The 14,851-nt window shown below is 34.5% G+C and overlaps 2 protein-coding genes across 9 annotated transcripts in view; one reads left to right on the forward strand and one right to left on the reverse strand.

Annotated features, from left to right (window-relative positions):
* C11H2orf88 (chromosome 11 C2orf88 homolog) overlaps positions 1–14,851 on the forward strand; it is a 323,752-nt gene that overhangs the window by 178,599 nt on the left and 130,302 nt on the right. The window lies entirely within an intron of this gene.
* MSTN (myostatin) overlaps positions 1,963–14,851 on the reverse strand; it is an 88,145-nt gene continuing 75,256 nt past the window's right edge. The window contains exons 6-8 of the mRNA XM_019022028.4: positions 8,488–9,191; positions 6,328–6,701; positions 1,963–3,901 (exon numbers count right to left, since the gene is read on the reverse strand). Coding sequence (XP_018877573.1) covers positions 3,521–3,901; positions 6,328–6,701; positions 8,488–8,860 — 1,128 coding nt within the window. The 5' untranslated portion in view covers positions 8,861–9,191 and the 3' untranslated portion in view covers positions 1,963–3,520. The remainder of the gene's footprint in view (positions 3,902–6,327; positions 6,702–8,487; positions 9,192–14,851) is intronic.

The following is a 14,851-nucleotide window of genomic DNA, read 5'->3' on the forward strand; positions in this document are numbered from 1 at the left end:
TTTGAAATGGATTTTATCATATTATAGTTTAATCAATATTTGAATTTAGATTTCTATTTGTATGTAATTAATATACAAATAGAAATTATTGAAATGACATTTATATTAATTATACACTATTTAGCAATATTAACACATAGAATTTTAATTATCTTCCCCATTAAAGTTAGTCACTGCTTTATAACTAAGTTACTAAACTGATGGAGGGTGGAGAGGAGGGAGCACTTAAAAAATTTTTATATATGTTATTGCACTTAAGGATTTCTAAGTATTTTACAACTGTTTTGCAATTCAGTTTGAAAATTGGTGCTCACAAAGTTCAGATAAGTGTACCAGTTTCATTAAGTGGTAAGAAAAAAATGTAGCTTCCTTGTGTCTCTGTGGCTTCAGTAAAACTTGTAACTCTAGGACCATATACCCTTGCCAACTGCAATGCATTTGGAAATTGAACCTATGAAAACATATAAATAGTTTTCAGGTCAAGACAAAAACAAGAAATGGGGAAAGGATTCCCTATATAATAAATGGTGCTGGGAAAACTGGCTAGCCATATGTAGAAAGCTGAAACTGGATCCCTTCCTTACACCTTATACAAAAATTAATTCAAGATGGATTAAAGACTTAAATGTTAGACCTAAAACCATAAAAACCCTAGAAGAAAACCTAGGCAATATCATTCAGGACATAGGCATAGGCAAGGACTTCATGTCTAAAACACCAAAAGCAATGGCAACAAAAGCCAAAATTGACAAATGGAATCTAATTAAAGAGCTTCCGCACAGCAAAAGAAACTACCATCAGAGTGAACAGGCAACCTACAGAATGGGAGAAAATTTTTGCAACCTACTCATCTGACAAAGGGCTAATATCCAGAATCTACAATGAACTCCAACAAATTTACAAGAAAAAAACCCATCAAAAAGTGGGTGAAGGATATGAACAGACACTTCTCAAAAGAAGACATTTATGCAGCCAAAAGACACATGAAAAAATGCTCATCATCACTGGCCATCAGAGAAATACAAATCAAAACCACAATGAGATACCATCTCACACCAGCTAGAATGGAGATCATTAAAAAGTCAGGAAACAACAGGTGCTGGAGAGGATGTGGAGAAATAGGAACACTTTTACACTGTTGGTGGAACTGTAAACTAGTTCAACCATTGTGGAAGTCAGTGTGGCGATTCCTCAAGGATCTAGAACTAGAAATACCATTTGATCCAGCAATCCCATTACTGGGTATGTACCCAAAGGACTATGAATCATGCTGCTATAAAGACACATGCACACGTATGTTTATTGCAGCACTATTCACAGTAGCAAAGACTTGGAACCAAGCCAAATGTCCAACAATGATAGACTGGATTAAGAAAATGTGGCACATATACACCATGGAATACTATGCAGCCATACAAAATGATGAGTTCGTGTCCTTGGTAGGGACATGGATGAAGCTGGAAACCATCATTCTCAGCAAACTATCACAAGGACAAAAAACCAAACACCACATATTCTCACTCATAGGTGGGAATTGAACAATGAGAACACATGGACACAGGAAGGGGAACATCACACTCTGGAGACTGTTGTGGGGTGGGGGGAGGGGAGAGGGATAGCATTTGGAGATATACCTAATGTTAAATGACAAGTTACTCGGTGCAGCACACCAACATGGCACATGTATACATATGTAACAAACCTGCACGTTGTGCACATGTACCCTAAAACTTAAAGTATAATAAAAAAATAAAAAAAGAGAAATGAAACAGATATAACTACTCCTTGCTTTCGTATGTGTAAAGCAACTTGACTAGGACCAATTTAATAGGAATTTAACTCCTGAGAACCAGAGTAGCAGACCTAAAATTCCTCAACCAAACTTTTGTGCTAAACAATTAGACTTTTATAATAAAGTGAAAATCAGAAATCCAGAATTAATCATTAGAATAAAAACTGTTGTGTCTTTCAAAAAAATGTGAAAACACTTTAATATAACTTATACTGTTTCTACAAATTAGATGTAAGAAACAATTTCATTTAGTCATAGTACAATAAATTTGATTAACAAAATCCCAATTTACAAAACAGAAGTAAATAAATGCAGAAATATATTCATTATCAAATTATAAAATAAAAGTAACAGTTATTGTTGAGATAGCATCAGTTTATTCTTCATTTCAGATAATAGAGTCAATTATTTTGGTATACTTAGTAATGTTTTTGCAAGTATTAAAATAATGGAACGTTGAGATTTAAACACAATGACAGTAAACCATTGAAATTTCAAATTCACTTTATACAGCCATCATGAATCCATAAATGAATGTTAATCATGTAAAAAAATATAAAATGATTGTAATATAACCATCTAATCATTAACATATGGAGTTTTAAGACCACTATTTAATCTGCTAATTTGCTCTGAAATATAAGTAGTTGCTTTTCTGTGATGCATGACATGCCTTTGTGCCTTAGTACTTAATTTGAAATGTCCTTAGTGTAAAAATATACCAAAGTAAATAAAAAAGGAGACACTTATTTACAAAACAATGTTGTATACATATTATATAAATGCATTATTTCAGTCTTTTTATACAATATTGATAGAGTCGATCATTTCTATTATTTTACCATAAAAACTGCAGTGTTGCAAAGGCAGTGTTGTAATTTTCCAAAGACAAAACTACATACTTCTCCAAGTATGTTATTTTGACATTTTGATAAAAACAAATACCATTTGACTGCCTTTTCAGATAATGCAGTTTCTCCAAGTATGCTACAGAATTGAAAGCTAACCTCTAGAAAAATGATTCTTCTTACATTAAAGAAAATCCATTCCTCATTTGGAGGTGTAGGAAAATGCACCTGAAGAAAAGAGAAACTTACTATTTTACTGAATGTTTTTTATGTGATAAACCTGGTAGCTTCAGACATTCAGCCTATCATATTAGCACCATTGGCATGGATTGTTAATGTACTGTGTCAATTATAATAGGAATGGAAGTTGCATATGCTGCACCATCCCTATTTTTGTGGAATTTTATCTTACCAAGTATACTACCATACAATATAAATTCAAGTGTTTAAGGATGATTCGAATGATGGTATATAACAATCCTGCATTTTACCAATACTGTATGTAGATTTTTCTGTAAATATTAAACAAAACTTTAAAGAAATAGACTTTAAAGCATACTCCTTTAATTCATCAGAACGCAAGGAGAATCGCTTTCATTTCCTCGCTGATGTTGTAATATATAGGAACATAAATGTAATTTGATCTCCTTCTAGCTCAAAAACTCTGGAAATCATAAAACTTTCTTGTATGATTTGTTTGGATGGTTAAATGCCAACCATTGCATATATTCCCCCTTTTAGTTTACATACTGTAGCTTATGCTTAAGTGACTGTAGCATACTCTAGGCCTATAGCCTGTGGTACTTAATTTCACAGCTTCAAAATTGTTGAGGGGAAAACCTTCCATGTTTTAGGAAGTTATGAACGCTTAATATAAATCTCATGAGCACCCACAGCGGTCTACTACCATCGCTGGAATTTTCCCGTATATTATTTGTTCTTTGCCATTAAAATATAGCATATTAATTGGAGACATCTTTGTGGGAGTACAGCAAGGGCCTGCTGAACCTCTGGGGTTTGCTTGGTGTACCAGATGAGTATGAGGATATTTTTGTAAAAATACAAATTCACACTCTCCAGAGCAGTAATTGGCCTTATATCTTTTAGGAGCGATAATCCAATCCCATCCAAAAGCTTCAAAATCCACAGTTAGAGGGTAACGACAGCATCGTGATTCTGTTGAGTGCTCATCACAGTCAAGACCAAAATCCCTTCTGGATCTTTTTGGTGTGTCTGTTACCTTGACCTCTAAAAAGGGATTCTGTTTGAAAAGGAAAGAACAATCAGTAATATCAATAGGCCTGGAAACACTTTTCTACCTACCTTAAGAAGTTATTGTTGAAGAAATAAACTAATAATTTTGCTCATACCACATTTATTTTTTAAAGGCACAGCATTAAGGAATGTTAATTTACACTAGGCTTGATTTTCCCCTTATGTCTCAAAAGAATTTAACAGCAATACAAATTCTCCTAAGGTCAGTTCCATGCCTTTTTAATTTTTATTTTTCCAAGTTTGAGTACCAGACTGCCTGGCACATAATGGATGTCCTGAAAATATTTATGGGAAGAAAGGGAGGGAAGGAAGAAAGGAGAGAGAGAGGAGAAGAAGGAGAAGTTGGGAATGAAGGAAAGAGCTGAGCTCCCTCTCTTCTTGCTTCCTGATTAAATATGTTGGCTAAATATGCCTGGTAACTCCTGGAGGGTTAGGTATAGTCATCCATCCTCCTCACTCAGGAAAACTTGGACAATAAAGCCAGGGCAAAATAGGGAAGGACAAATTCAGAAGAAGAGACGATGATATTTCCTTTATTCTTTCACTGGAAAATGTTTCTATTCAGGTATTTAAAAATTTGTTGATTCTGTCTCTGCCACAATCTTTTAATGCATTTGAGACTTTGTTTCCCTTTACATGAAAAAATCTGAGGAATACAACTTATTAACCACTGGACATATTATCAATTTTGATCATTAAAATTCTACCTATAAAAAGGAACACTTTCTTAAATAATTGACAGTGGTTTTCAACCCATATCTAAATGAAAATAGCTCTGGCAGTGTTATTTAAGACTGTCAAAAATAATAATATTATTTTGGGAGTCATTAACATTTAAAGTAGCATATATAAAGGAAACTAGATCATTTGGAAAATTGTATAGTCTTTTAGACACCTGCACACGTATGTTTATCGCAGCATAATTCACAGTTGTAAAGATATGGAACCAGCCTAAGTGCCCATCAGCGGATGAATGGATAAAGAAAATGTGGTATATATACACCATGGAATACTATTTAACCATAAAAAAGAGTGAAGTAATGTCTTTTGCAGCAAATTAGATGGAGCTGGAGGCCATTATTCGAAGGGAACGGAAAACCAAATACCATACGTTCTTACTTACAAGTGCGAGCTAAGCTATGCGTACGCAAAGACATACAGAGTAGTATAAGGTACTTCGGAGACTCAGAAAGGGATGAGGGATTAAAAACTACATATTTGGTACAATATACACTACTTGGAGTGATGGGTGCACTAAAACCTCAGACTTCACCACTGTACAATTCATCTATGTAGCCAGAAACCACTTGTACCCCCCAACATATTGAAGTAAAACGTGTGTGTGTGTATATAAATATATATATACACATATATATAATAAAAAAGTAATAAAAATGAAAAAATATTGTATAGTATTTTAAAGAATGTTTTATTTAGAGTAGACCTGATCTGCTAATTATATCATCTTTATAACTAAGATCATTGAAAGATTACAAAGGTAACAGGTTTGTTGTTTACAAGTATAATCTTCTTTTGTAAATTATATCAATAGATGAATGTAAAAAGATGTGATCACATTAAGTATTTGAAAACAGAAATTTAGGTAAGCCAGAAGAGTAACCCTAAATTTGTACTAGGAATTCAAATGGTTTTTATTAATTTTTGTGATATATAAGGTATTGTCATTTACTTGGCCTGACACTAAATTAGTCGGCCTTCCCTGAGTAAACTTTTGCACAAGAATGCTATGGCAGCTCAGAAATAAGCTAGGTGGCAAAGGTTAACTAGCATGTAAATTGAAATTTTATTAGGAGTATTCCACAAAGAAATATATACACACATCAGTGCATCAACATCCTACAAATAATGAACATATTTATCATGAGGAACCTTAAATATATTTAATAAAGTATAAGCCTATAAATATCACTCTTAATCTCTCTGAATAAAACATTTAATTATACTTTTAAAAGGTTTATCTGTTTTATGCTAAGCCAAAAATCTTTAACACATTTGGCACCCTTCTGGGAGAAAAAAATAATGTTTGGATTTGTTGGTTTATGTAGTAAAATCCACTATATAGAGTTAATATTTTAATTCTACAGTCATGTATCATATTAATGAAAAGCACTTTATATTTCATTTCCAATTCAAAAGGACTTCTTAAGAAGTTAAGAAGTATGGTATAATTGTTTTCTAAAATCTTGATGCAAAGTAAGAGTATCAAGGGAGTGTTTCATAGGATATGAAATTGGACACCTACTTTTATTGGGTACAGGGCTACCATTGGGGTAAGATACCTTTGTCTAGCTTATGAGCTTAGGGAATTTGTAGCTATTTTCCACTGTTGTTTATTCATATTATGAATAAAAACATAAGGTTATTATAATGTTATTTTCAGTTATCACTTACCAGCCCATCTTCTCCTGGTCCTGGGAAGGTTACAGCAAGATCATGACCATTCTCATCTAAAGCTTTTATTTCAATGCCTAAGTTGGATTCAGGTTGTTTGAGCCAATTTTGCAACACTGTCTTCACATCAATGCTCTGCCAAATACCAGTGCCTGGGTTCATGTCAAGTTTCAGAGATCGGATTCCAGTATACCTTGTACCGTCTTTCATAGGTTTGATGAGTCTCAGGATTTGCACAAACACTGTTGTAGGAGTCTCGACGGGTCTCAAATATATCCATAGTTGGGCCTTTACTACTTTATTGTATTGTATTTTAGAGCTAAATTTAAAGAAGCAACATTTGGGTTTTCCATCCACTTGCATTAGAAAATCAGCTATAAATGAATAAGAAAAGAAAAGTTGCTGAAATTATTTCCCATTAACAAAACCCCTCCATATTAATAGTTGAGCATTTTTTAAAATTAAGATAATGTATGCCTATGCAGTCTTTTAAAATGAAATACTGTGTGGAACTTTATAACTCAAAAAAATGTCAAAGAAAATAATTACCCTAGCTTTTCAGAATTTTTCAGACGTATGTATTTTCAGCTGTTCATCAGGAATCTATTCCCCTTCCAGAGAACTATGGACAAAGGAAGGTTCTATGAAGTAATGAACACTGAATGAAATTTTAAAATGATGATGATTAGAGAGAACAAGAGACACTGTGGAGGAACAACCACTTAGAATTCTTTGGGAATCTGAGTAGTTACACTTACTGAGCAGCTGTACCAATCAGTCTGGAAGAAGGAACCCTTCCCCCAGGCCTGAATTACCTGGGGACAAGACACACTGAGCAACTTACTGAGCCTCGGGAATTAGTAGAAAACACAGTACATCTGTTACATTTTGGCTTTGGAATAGCCTTTTAAAGGAGCAAAACTAAGCAGATAATTAACACAAAAATTTTGATGTTATATTCAGGCTATCTCAAAAGTTCGAAAGTATTGTCTTTAGGGCCAGGCTGTCATGTAAGCACAAGCACTAACAATTTCTTTTATTTTGGTTTTCCAAAATTGTCTATAAAAGGTAAATCTGCTCCAGACCTATTTGATAGCAGAGTCTTAAATGGAAATTCTTTGCTGCATTGTAACCTGATTACTTAATAAGGGAAATAATATTTTAAAACTGTTTGGAGTCTTGTTTAAAGTATATAAAGCATTGTATTAAAGCAAGATAACAGGTAACACAAAATTTTTCTTGCCATGCCTTCTCTGTCAAGGTTCCTGTTTCTCTTTCCTGGAGAAAGTATTCTTTTGAGCTGACTGCAAAAGGAATTGTATGAAATATGTTATCTGTCAGAAGCAGTGTAGATACCACAGGTAAAAGCCCTCCCTCTCAGGAAGAATAAAATATTTTAGAAGGTTATTAAGCACTGTGCCTGCTTGGAAGTACACAAACTGGGTACTCTCAACAATAGTACTATGGTCAAGGTACAAGGAGGACTTTGTGAGCCATAACCTACCCAATTAAAATGTTTATTTCTTAGGCATTTTCTAATATTTAGTTCATGATGATTATTATGCTATGTTTACTTCATTATTGTTCTTACTAACACATTAAGATATTTAATTTTTGCATACTCTTCAGTGTAATAGCTCTCAAAATTAAATTTTTAACTGTGAAGAACAAAAAAATTACTGAGAGAGTTTCAAACAACAGAAATCACTTTAGGTTTTCAGCAGTGCTCAAGTAAGCTTAAACATCCAGCAAGTTTCTTTTTTTTTTCTGTTATTAGTGAAAAAAACTTATTTTACACAACTAAATACAATTCTAAAATCTAATGTAAGTTTTAAACATTGCTTGTAGTATCTCCCAGTCCTTGCCTTGATGGTATTATTGTGAAAGCATAAGCATGCTATCTATATTTGCCTTATTAAATTAATGCTATGCAAGTACTTTATTTTTTAGTTTTTTGTCTCTATAAGAAAACAAATAATGCAGCAGATTTTTGTCTCATTAATATATTCTCATGCAATCTTGAAAAAGAGAAACTCTTTTCCTTTCTACTTACATACAGGCCAACAGCTTGTTAAAAGAGCCTGAAAATAGATCTGTTTCTCATAAACACTAGAACAACAGTCAGCAGAACTGTTGATATACACTAATAGGACTACTTACACTCTGTAGGCATGGTAATGATTGTTTCCGTTGTAGCGTGATAATCGTCATCTTCCAAAGAGCCATCGCTGCTGTCATCCCTCTGGACATCATACTGATCAATCAGTTCCCGGAGTGGAGGAGCTTTGGGTAAAAGTTGTCTTATAGCATCTTTGCTGATGTTAGGAGCTGTTTCCAGACGAAGTTTACTGAGGATTTGTATCTTAATGGCTTCTATTCTTGAAGATTTAGTGTTTTGTCTCCAAGTACATGCATTACACAGCCCCTCTTTTTCCACATTTTCTTTTTGCTCACTGTTCTCATTTAGATCCACTGGACCAGCAACAATCAGCATAAACAGGTAAATATAAACACAGAGTTGCAGTTTTTGCATGATTTTAAAATCAATATAATCTTTTTTCTTGTTCTTGTTTCTTCCTTTTACTTTTCTTTTGCTTTTGAGTAATGCCAAGCAAAATTTTAATGCATGTACAGTCTGAGAGACAACTTGCCACACCAGTGAATCTTTTATACTGTATTCCAAGTGGCTTTTTATATTCCAACTTAGATGAGACAAGTGTCGTCAGGATCTATGATTGGCTCTTGCTCCACAATGAATCTCGCTGTCAGAGGTTAAAACCCTGTCTGTCACAAGTCACCAAGCAGTATTTTGTTACAGTCAAGGGTGAGCTGATTCATTTGACTACTTCATAAAAGAAATAAATCTACAAGTAATAAAAGATATTTGTGACATTTGAAAAACAAAAGTCTATGTTGGCAATAATATAAACTGTACTTAAATCTTACTAATCCTCACACAACTCTTATTGTAATTTAAATAAGTCAATTTTAATTTATACTACATATTTAAAATATGAAATATTACTTCCTCAAAAACTAAAATGATTTTATATTGTTTAGGCAAGTATTTGAAGTAAAAAATATTTTTATTTGTTGTATTAAATTATTTTTAGTGCCAAGTAATTAGGAAAATAAAAATTAGGAAGACCTGAATTAAAAGTTAAGATTATGATACTAGTTGAGAATTTTCATCTATAATTTGAGAAACTTGTTTTCTGACTAAATTCTTAGTAAATATTGGAAGTCATTGTTATTATAACATATTGTGCATGGAATTATTTTTACATAGTTTCATGTCTTTTATTAATATGAAAATTATACTGAACTTTTGACTGAGTGCTATTATTTCCTATTCTAAAGATGCAGATTAACATAACTCAGAAGATGTGTTTTTCATTGTTTATTACCAAGAGGGTAATGTCAGCTAGTAGAAAAATCTCTGAACATAGAATAAGATAATGAATTTTATAACTGGCATGGCAGAGCTTATTACAGTTTGCCTCAGATTTCCAGCAGTAAATATCCAGAGAGTAAAAAGTGCAGTATCTATTCTCTATAAATTATATCAGAATAATATGAGCACATAAAAGAGAAAGAGCATCATGATAAAGGGGTGACCTTTTGTTGTTTCCCAATACTGCGATATGTTTGCACCCCTTTGCCAATTTCTTATTTTGACCAGAGGGCAGACACCTGGCAGGGATTTGGGGTAAAGTCTGGGAGCAGAGAATAGAGCTTTTTGTTCTCTAAATTTAAGTGGCCTCTGTAGGGATCAAACGTTCAACCTTAGCTTTGGGAGCCACAAGATCTAGTCAAATGAACTATTAAAGAGCTAAGCAAACATAGCCAGCAAGAAACAGAAGATATTTCCAGGCCAAAGGAGATTTCTTTTTCCTACTCCTTTTTGGGAAGCTAAGGATTCCTAAGAGATTTAGTCCATTACTTTTTTTTTCCAAGAGAATACAGTGGCTCATATCAAATATTTATTTTTAAAGTCACTACCATTTTTGCACACTGTACACTAATTTACTGCCTCGGTGCACTAAAATGCAACTCAGTAGCCTGAAAAGTTAATGCATTTTCATCAAATTCTTAAGAGGTATCTACATCTCTTGAGAAAAAAATGGCCTTACATAATGCATTGGATTTGCTCATCATTAAAGATTAAGGAAAACCAGACACAAACCAGATGCCCTGAGGATTTCAGATACTCTTTGTTATGGGACAATATTAGATCTGGCTTCTAAGGTTTTATTTGTTTGGTAAATTCATTTTTCAATGTGTAAATCTTTGAAATGTTATGATCATTGTAACACATGCATCTATACAGTTCCAAGTAAGTCAAACTTTTTTTTTTAATATGCTTAGAATTGTATAGCAGTTGAATTGAGAACTCAGGCTCTGGAGTCAGATAGACCTGAGTTCAAATCTCAACTTTGCCACTTCTAACTATGTGATAATGGATGAGATACTTAATTTCCCTAAACTTTAGCTTCCTCATAGGGTTTTGGGGGGATATAATTTAATAATGCATGTAAATTGCTGAATATGGCACCTGTCATATAGTAAGTAATTGATAACTGGCATTTGAGTGCTTGCTCTTTGTTTTATGCAGAAGGGTTTGAGATTATGCTTAAAATTATGCTCCACATGAACTAGAACTGCTTCAGGTCATAGCTGCCAATTATCAGTCACAAAGCCTACTTTCTAGGCCTGTGAGGCAAGTAAAATTTTCTAAGGCAGCCAGGTTACAAGACATGTTCCAGCTCTTTATTCTTATCACCTGGAAAAAAGTGAACAAAGGTTGTCATTTCCGCTAACAGACAATTCTTATTATTCATGATTTCTGTATTCACAAATTTGCCTACTTGCTAAAATTTATCTATGAAACTCAATATTCCTAGCATTTTTCAGTCATTCGCTGGCATTCACAGAGCGGCAAAAAATTTGGGTCCTATCTGACGCACAGGTTCCCAGATGAGGTCAAACAAGGCAGGGTTCCGCCTTTTTGTTTCAGCTCTCACACTATAAACAAATTCCCTTTTTCCCGTCTATTTAGTGCCATGTTTTTACATATTTTGTGCTTCTTTTTTTATTGCTCCTCTTATTGATTTTGCTTTTTAAAAATGGCCCCCAAGCATAGTGCTGACGTGCTGCGTGGTGTTCCTATGTTCCTAATCACAGGAAAGCTGCAATGGAAAGTAGCATGGTGGTTGCCAGGGACTGGGTGAGGCACTGAGGGGTAGTTACTGTGTGATAGATACAGAGTTTCAGTCTGGGAAGATGAAAAATTTCTGAAGATGAATGGTGGTGATGGTTACACAACAGTGTGAATGTGCTTAATGCCACCGAACTGTACACCTAAAAATGGTTAAGAAGCTAAATGTTGTGTATATTTACCACAATTTTAAAAGGCTGTGATATGCCTAAGGGAAAAAAGTTCTTATGAAAAAATGCATGTGCTAGATAAGCATCATTCAGGCCTGAGTTATAGTGCTGTTGGCCGTGAGTTCAGTGTTAATGAATGAACAATATATATTAAATAATGTATTTGTAAACAAAAACATACATAAAACAAGGTTATATATTGATTGGGTGATGTAAATGTTATGACCAGAGGCTCAACTAACCCTGTTTTTCCCCTGGGAACAATAGTTCAATATTTGCTAACTCAGTGTTGGCAACGACTTTATAGAACATAACTACTATGAATAGGGAGAATTGACTATATCTAATCAACTTCTCTAGAGAACAGTATTCAATGGGTGAAGAAGAACTGAAGAAATTTAAGTAAGTTTTATTCCTTCTCCGGTGGCAGTGATTGCAACCTTCCTGAGGCCCCAGAATAGAAGGGCTCACCAGCTATAGGAAACTTCAATGTAGTCTGACTGCCGGAGACCCAGTTCTGGCAGTTCTTATCACAAAGGAGACAGGACAGTACTGCATCATTAGGGTGAGTGGGTAGAGAAGAATTCCTCCTAGTTAACTGGGAGAGCTGCGTCTATCAGCTTGTTGGTTTTGTCTTAAGTTAGCCATCTCTAAAAGCAGCTTCTCACAGGAGTCAGAATTTGGGTAGTTAAGGCAGTATCTCACAAGACTGGTATGGTTCGTCTTTGTACTAGGTAGACTGTTGTGGGCCTCACATTTTCTGTAACCGTCAGTAAGGTGGCAAGCAAAACTCTCTCATCTCTGTTACAAATACTCACTGGTTGTCTCAAAACAATGTTGAGGGTATAAACAATATTTTCCAAAAAAAATTTACGGTTTTATTTTTCCAGTGTGAGATCTACTGAGTGTACTAATGTAAAGACTTGCTGGAAGATTAATGATCATGGCCAAAAAAAGGAGGAGGATGAGATTAGGAATTAGCACAAGAATGAATCATGAAAAATTCAACAGTTTTGGCCAAAAACTCAGAAAGTTTTATCTGATACCTCTTGTCATTAACTTGTGTTTACAGCTGTTTGGTATTACTTTATGCTGATTATTCTTAGAGCCAGAAAAAATCCGTATAGTACTCAACTCACTTAACATCATGAGAAGATAATCATCCCACATTGATGATAACTGATTACCCATGCTTTTGATAGTTAGAAGACAAAAATTTACAAAAACAAAAATATTCTTAAGCTAGGTAGCATGAATACAGGAATAGAAGGCAGGAGACCCAAAATATAGTTCTGGCTTTACTGTTGATGTTTTATGTAACCTTGAATAAGTCAGTTAGCAAACCCTTCATTTATAAATGTATGTATGTGTGAATTCATGTATTAGTTTGTGAAATATTTGAATGCCTATTTTGTACCTGGCACTATGCTAGATTCTGAGGATAAAACAGCGAGCCAGACAGACACAATCACTGTCTTCATGAAACCTATGGACTAGTTTCTTCATATGAAATGTGAATAAATTTGATTAGGTGTGCCCTTTCCATTGAGGTTTATCCCCTAAAGCAGTGATTCTCAAAATTTTGGGTCTCAGGATTTGTTTATACTCTCAAAAACTATTTAGAATCCTCCAAATCTTTTTTGTGTCAGTTATATCATTAATATTTAACACATATATATTAAAACAAATTGTCATGTGCAGGCATATTCAAGCATGCATTTTATTTGCTGACAGAGTCATGATGTCTTCATACATTATGGGGCCTCTGGAAAACTATTGTACACATAAGAAAGAATGAGTGTGAGAAAGGCAAAAAACATCTTAGTATTATTATGAAAACAGTTTTTATTCCATAGACTCTCTGGAAGAGACTTGGGAAGCACCCCAGTGATCCCCACACCGCACTTGGAGAACCATATGCCCAAAGTAGTACTTTTTACACTACTTCAATTGAATACTTCCCCCTTTAACTTGCAGTCCCCTCCTCCCAATACCTGTAGCGTTGCTTTTAATGAGACATCAAACATGGTAATTTTAAAACATTGTTTATTTAATAGTACATAATTATTACAAAAAGCAGAAATGTAAATATTATTGTAATCACCAACTACAAACTTGCAGGCAATCTAGAGGTCATTTGCAAAATATTTGTCAGTTCTAGGGTATAGACTGAAATTAGTAGTCTTAAGGGATTTCTTGTAGATGGTCTTCAGAAGGTCTTGAGGTGACTGTATTCATACTATGGCAATCCTCCTAATAATGTCCTAGTTAATAAAATTCTGCAATCCATTGTCCTTTAAGAGTATAATTAATTCAGGAAAACTTCAAAATGCAATTTCTCCTCTCCCTCCTTCCCAAAATGGGAGCTCTAGTCTATTTATTATAGGCTTAAAATTTATCATAGAAAATAAAAATGAAGTTATAATTTGGCTTCCTCATTTTTTCTATTGAAAAAAAGATACTAGGGGCCAGGCACAGTGGCTCATGCCTGTATCACAGCACTTTGGGAGGCTGAGGCAGATTGGATCATTTGAGGTCAGAAGTTCGAGACCAGCTTGGCGAACATGGTGAAACACCATTTCTGCTAAAAATACAGAAATTAGCTAGGTGCAGTGGCGTGAGACAGAGCGAGACCCTGTCTAAAAAAACAAACTAGACTCAAAGACTTGCTGTTAAAATTGTATAGATTGTCCCCTTCTCGATTATTACAATTCTTATATGTTTGCGTTTTAATGTTTCCTTACTTGTTCTCTAATCCCTACCCTTCCATCCCCCAAATAGACTATGAGCTATTTGAAGGCAGGGAATATTTTGTTCTTTTTTGTCTTTTCAGCTCTTGGTCTAGTACCTGGCACATAGTTAGACGGGGAGAACAGTGTTTTTCTTTGTTTGTTGAGATGGAGTCTCACTCTGTCACCCAGGCTGCAGTACAGTAGCAGGATCTCGGCTCACTGCAACCTCTGCCTCCCGGGTTCAAGCGATTCTCCTGCTTCAGCCTCCTGAGTAGCTGGGATTACAGGTGTGTGCCACCATGCCTGGCTAATTTTTTGTATCTTTAGTAGAGACGGGGTTTTGCCATGTTGGCCAGGCTGGTTTCAAACTCCTGGCCTCAAGTCATCCATCCGCCCACCTCGGC

The sequence above is a fragment of the Gorilla gorilla genome, chromosome 11 (assembly GCF_029281585.2).
Source record: "Gorilla gorilla gorilla isolate KB3781 chromosome 11, NHGRI_mGorGor1-v2.1_pri, whole genome shotgun sequence".
Taxonomy (NCBI): domain Eukaryota; kingdom Metazoa; phylum Chordata; class Mammalia; order Primates; family Hominidae; genus Gorilla; species Gorilla gorilla.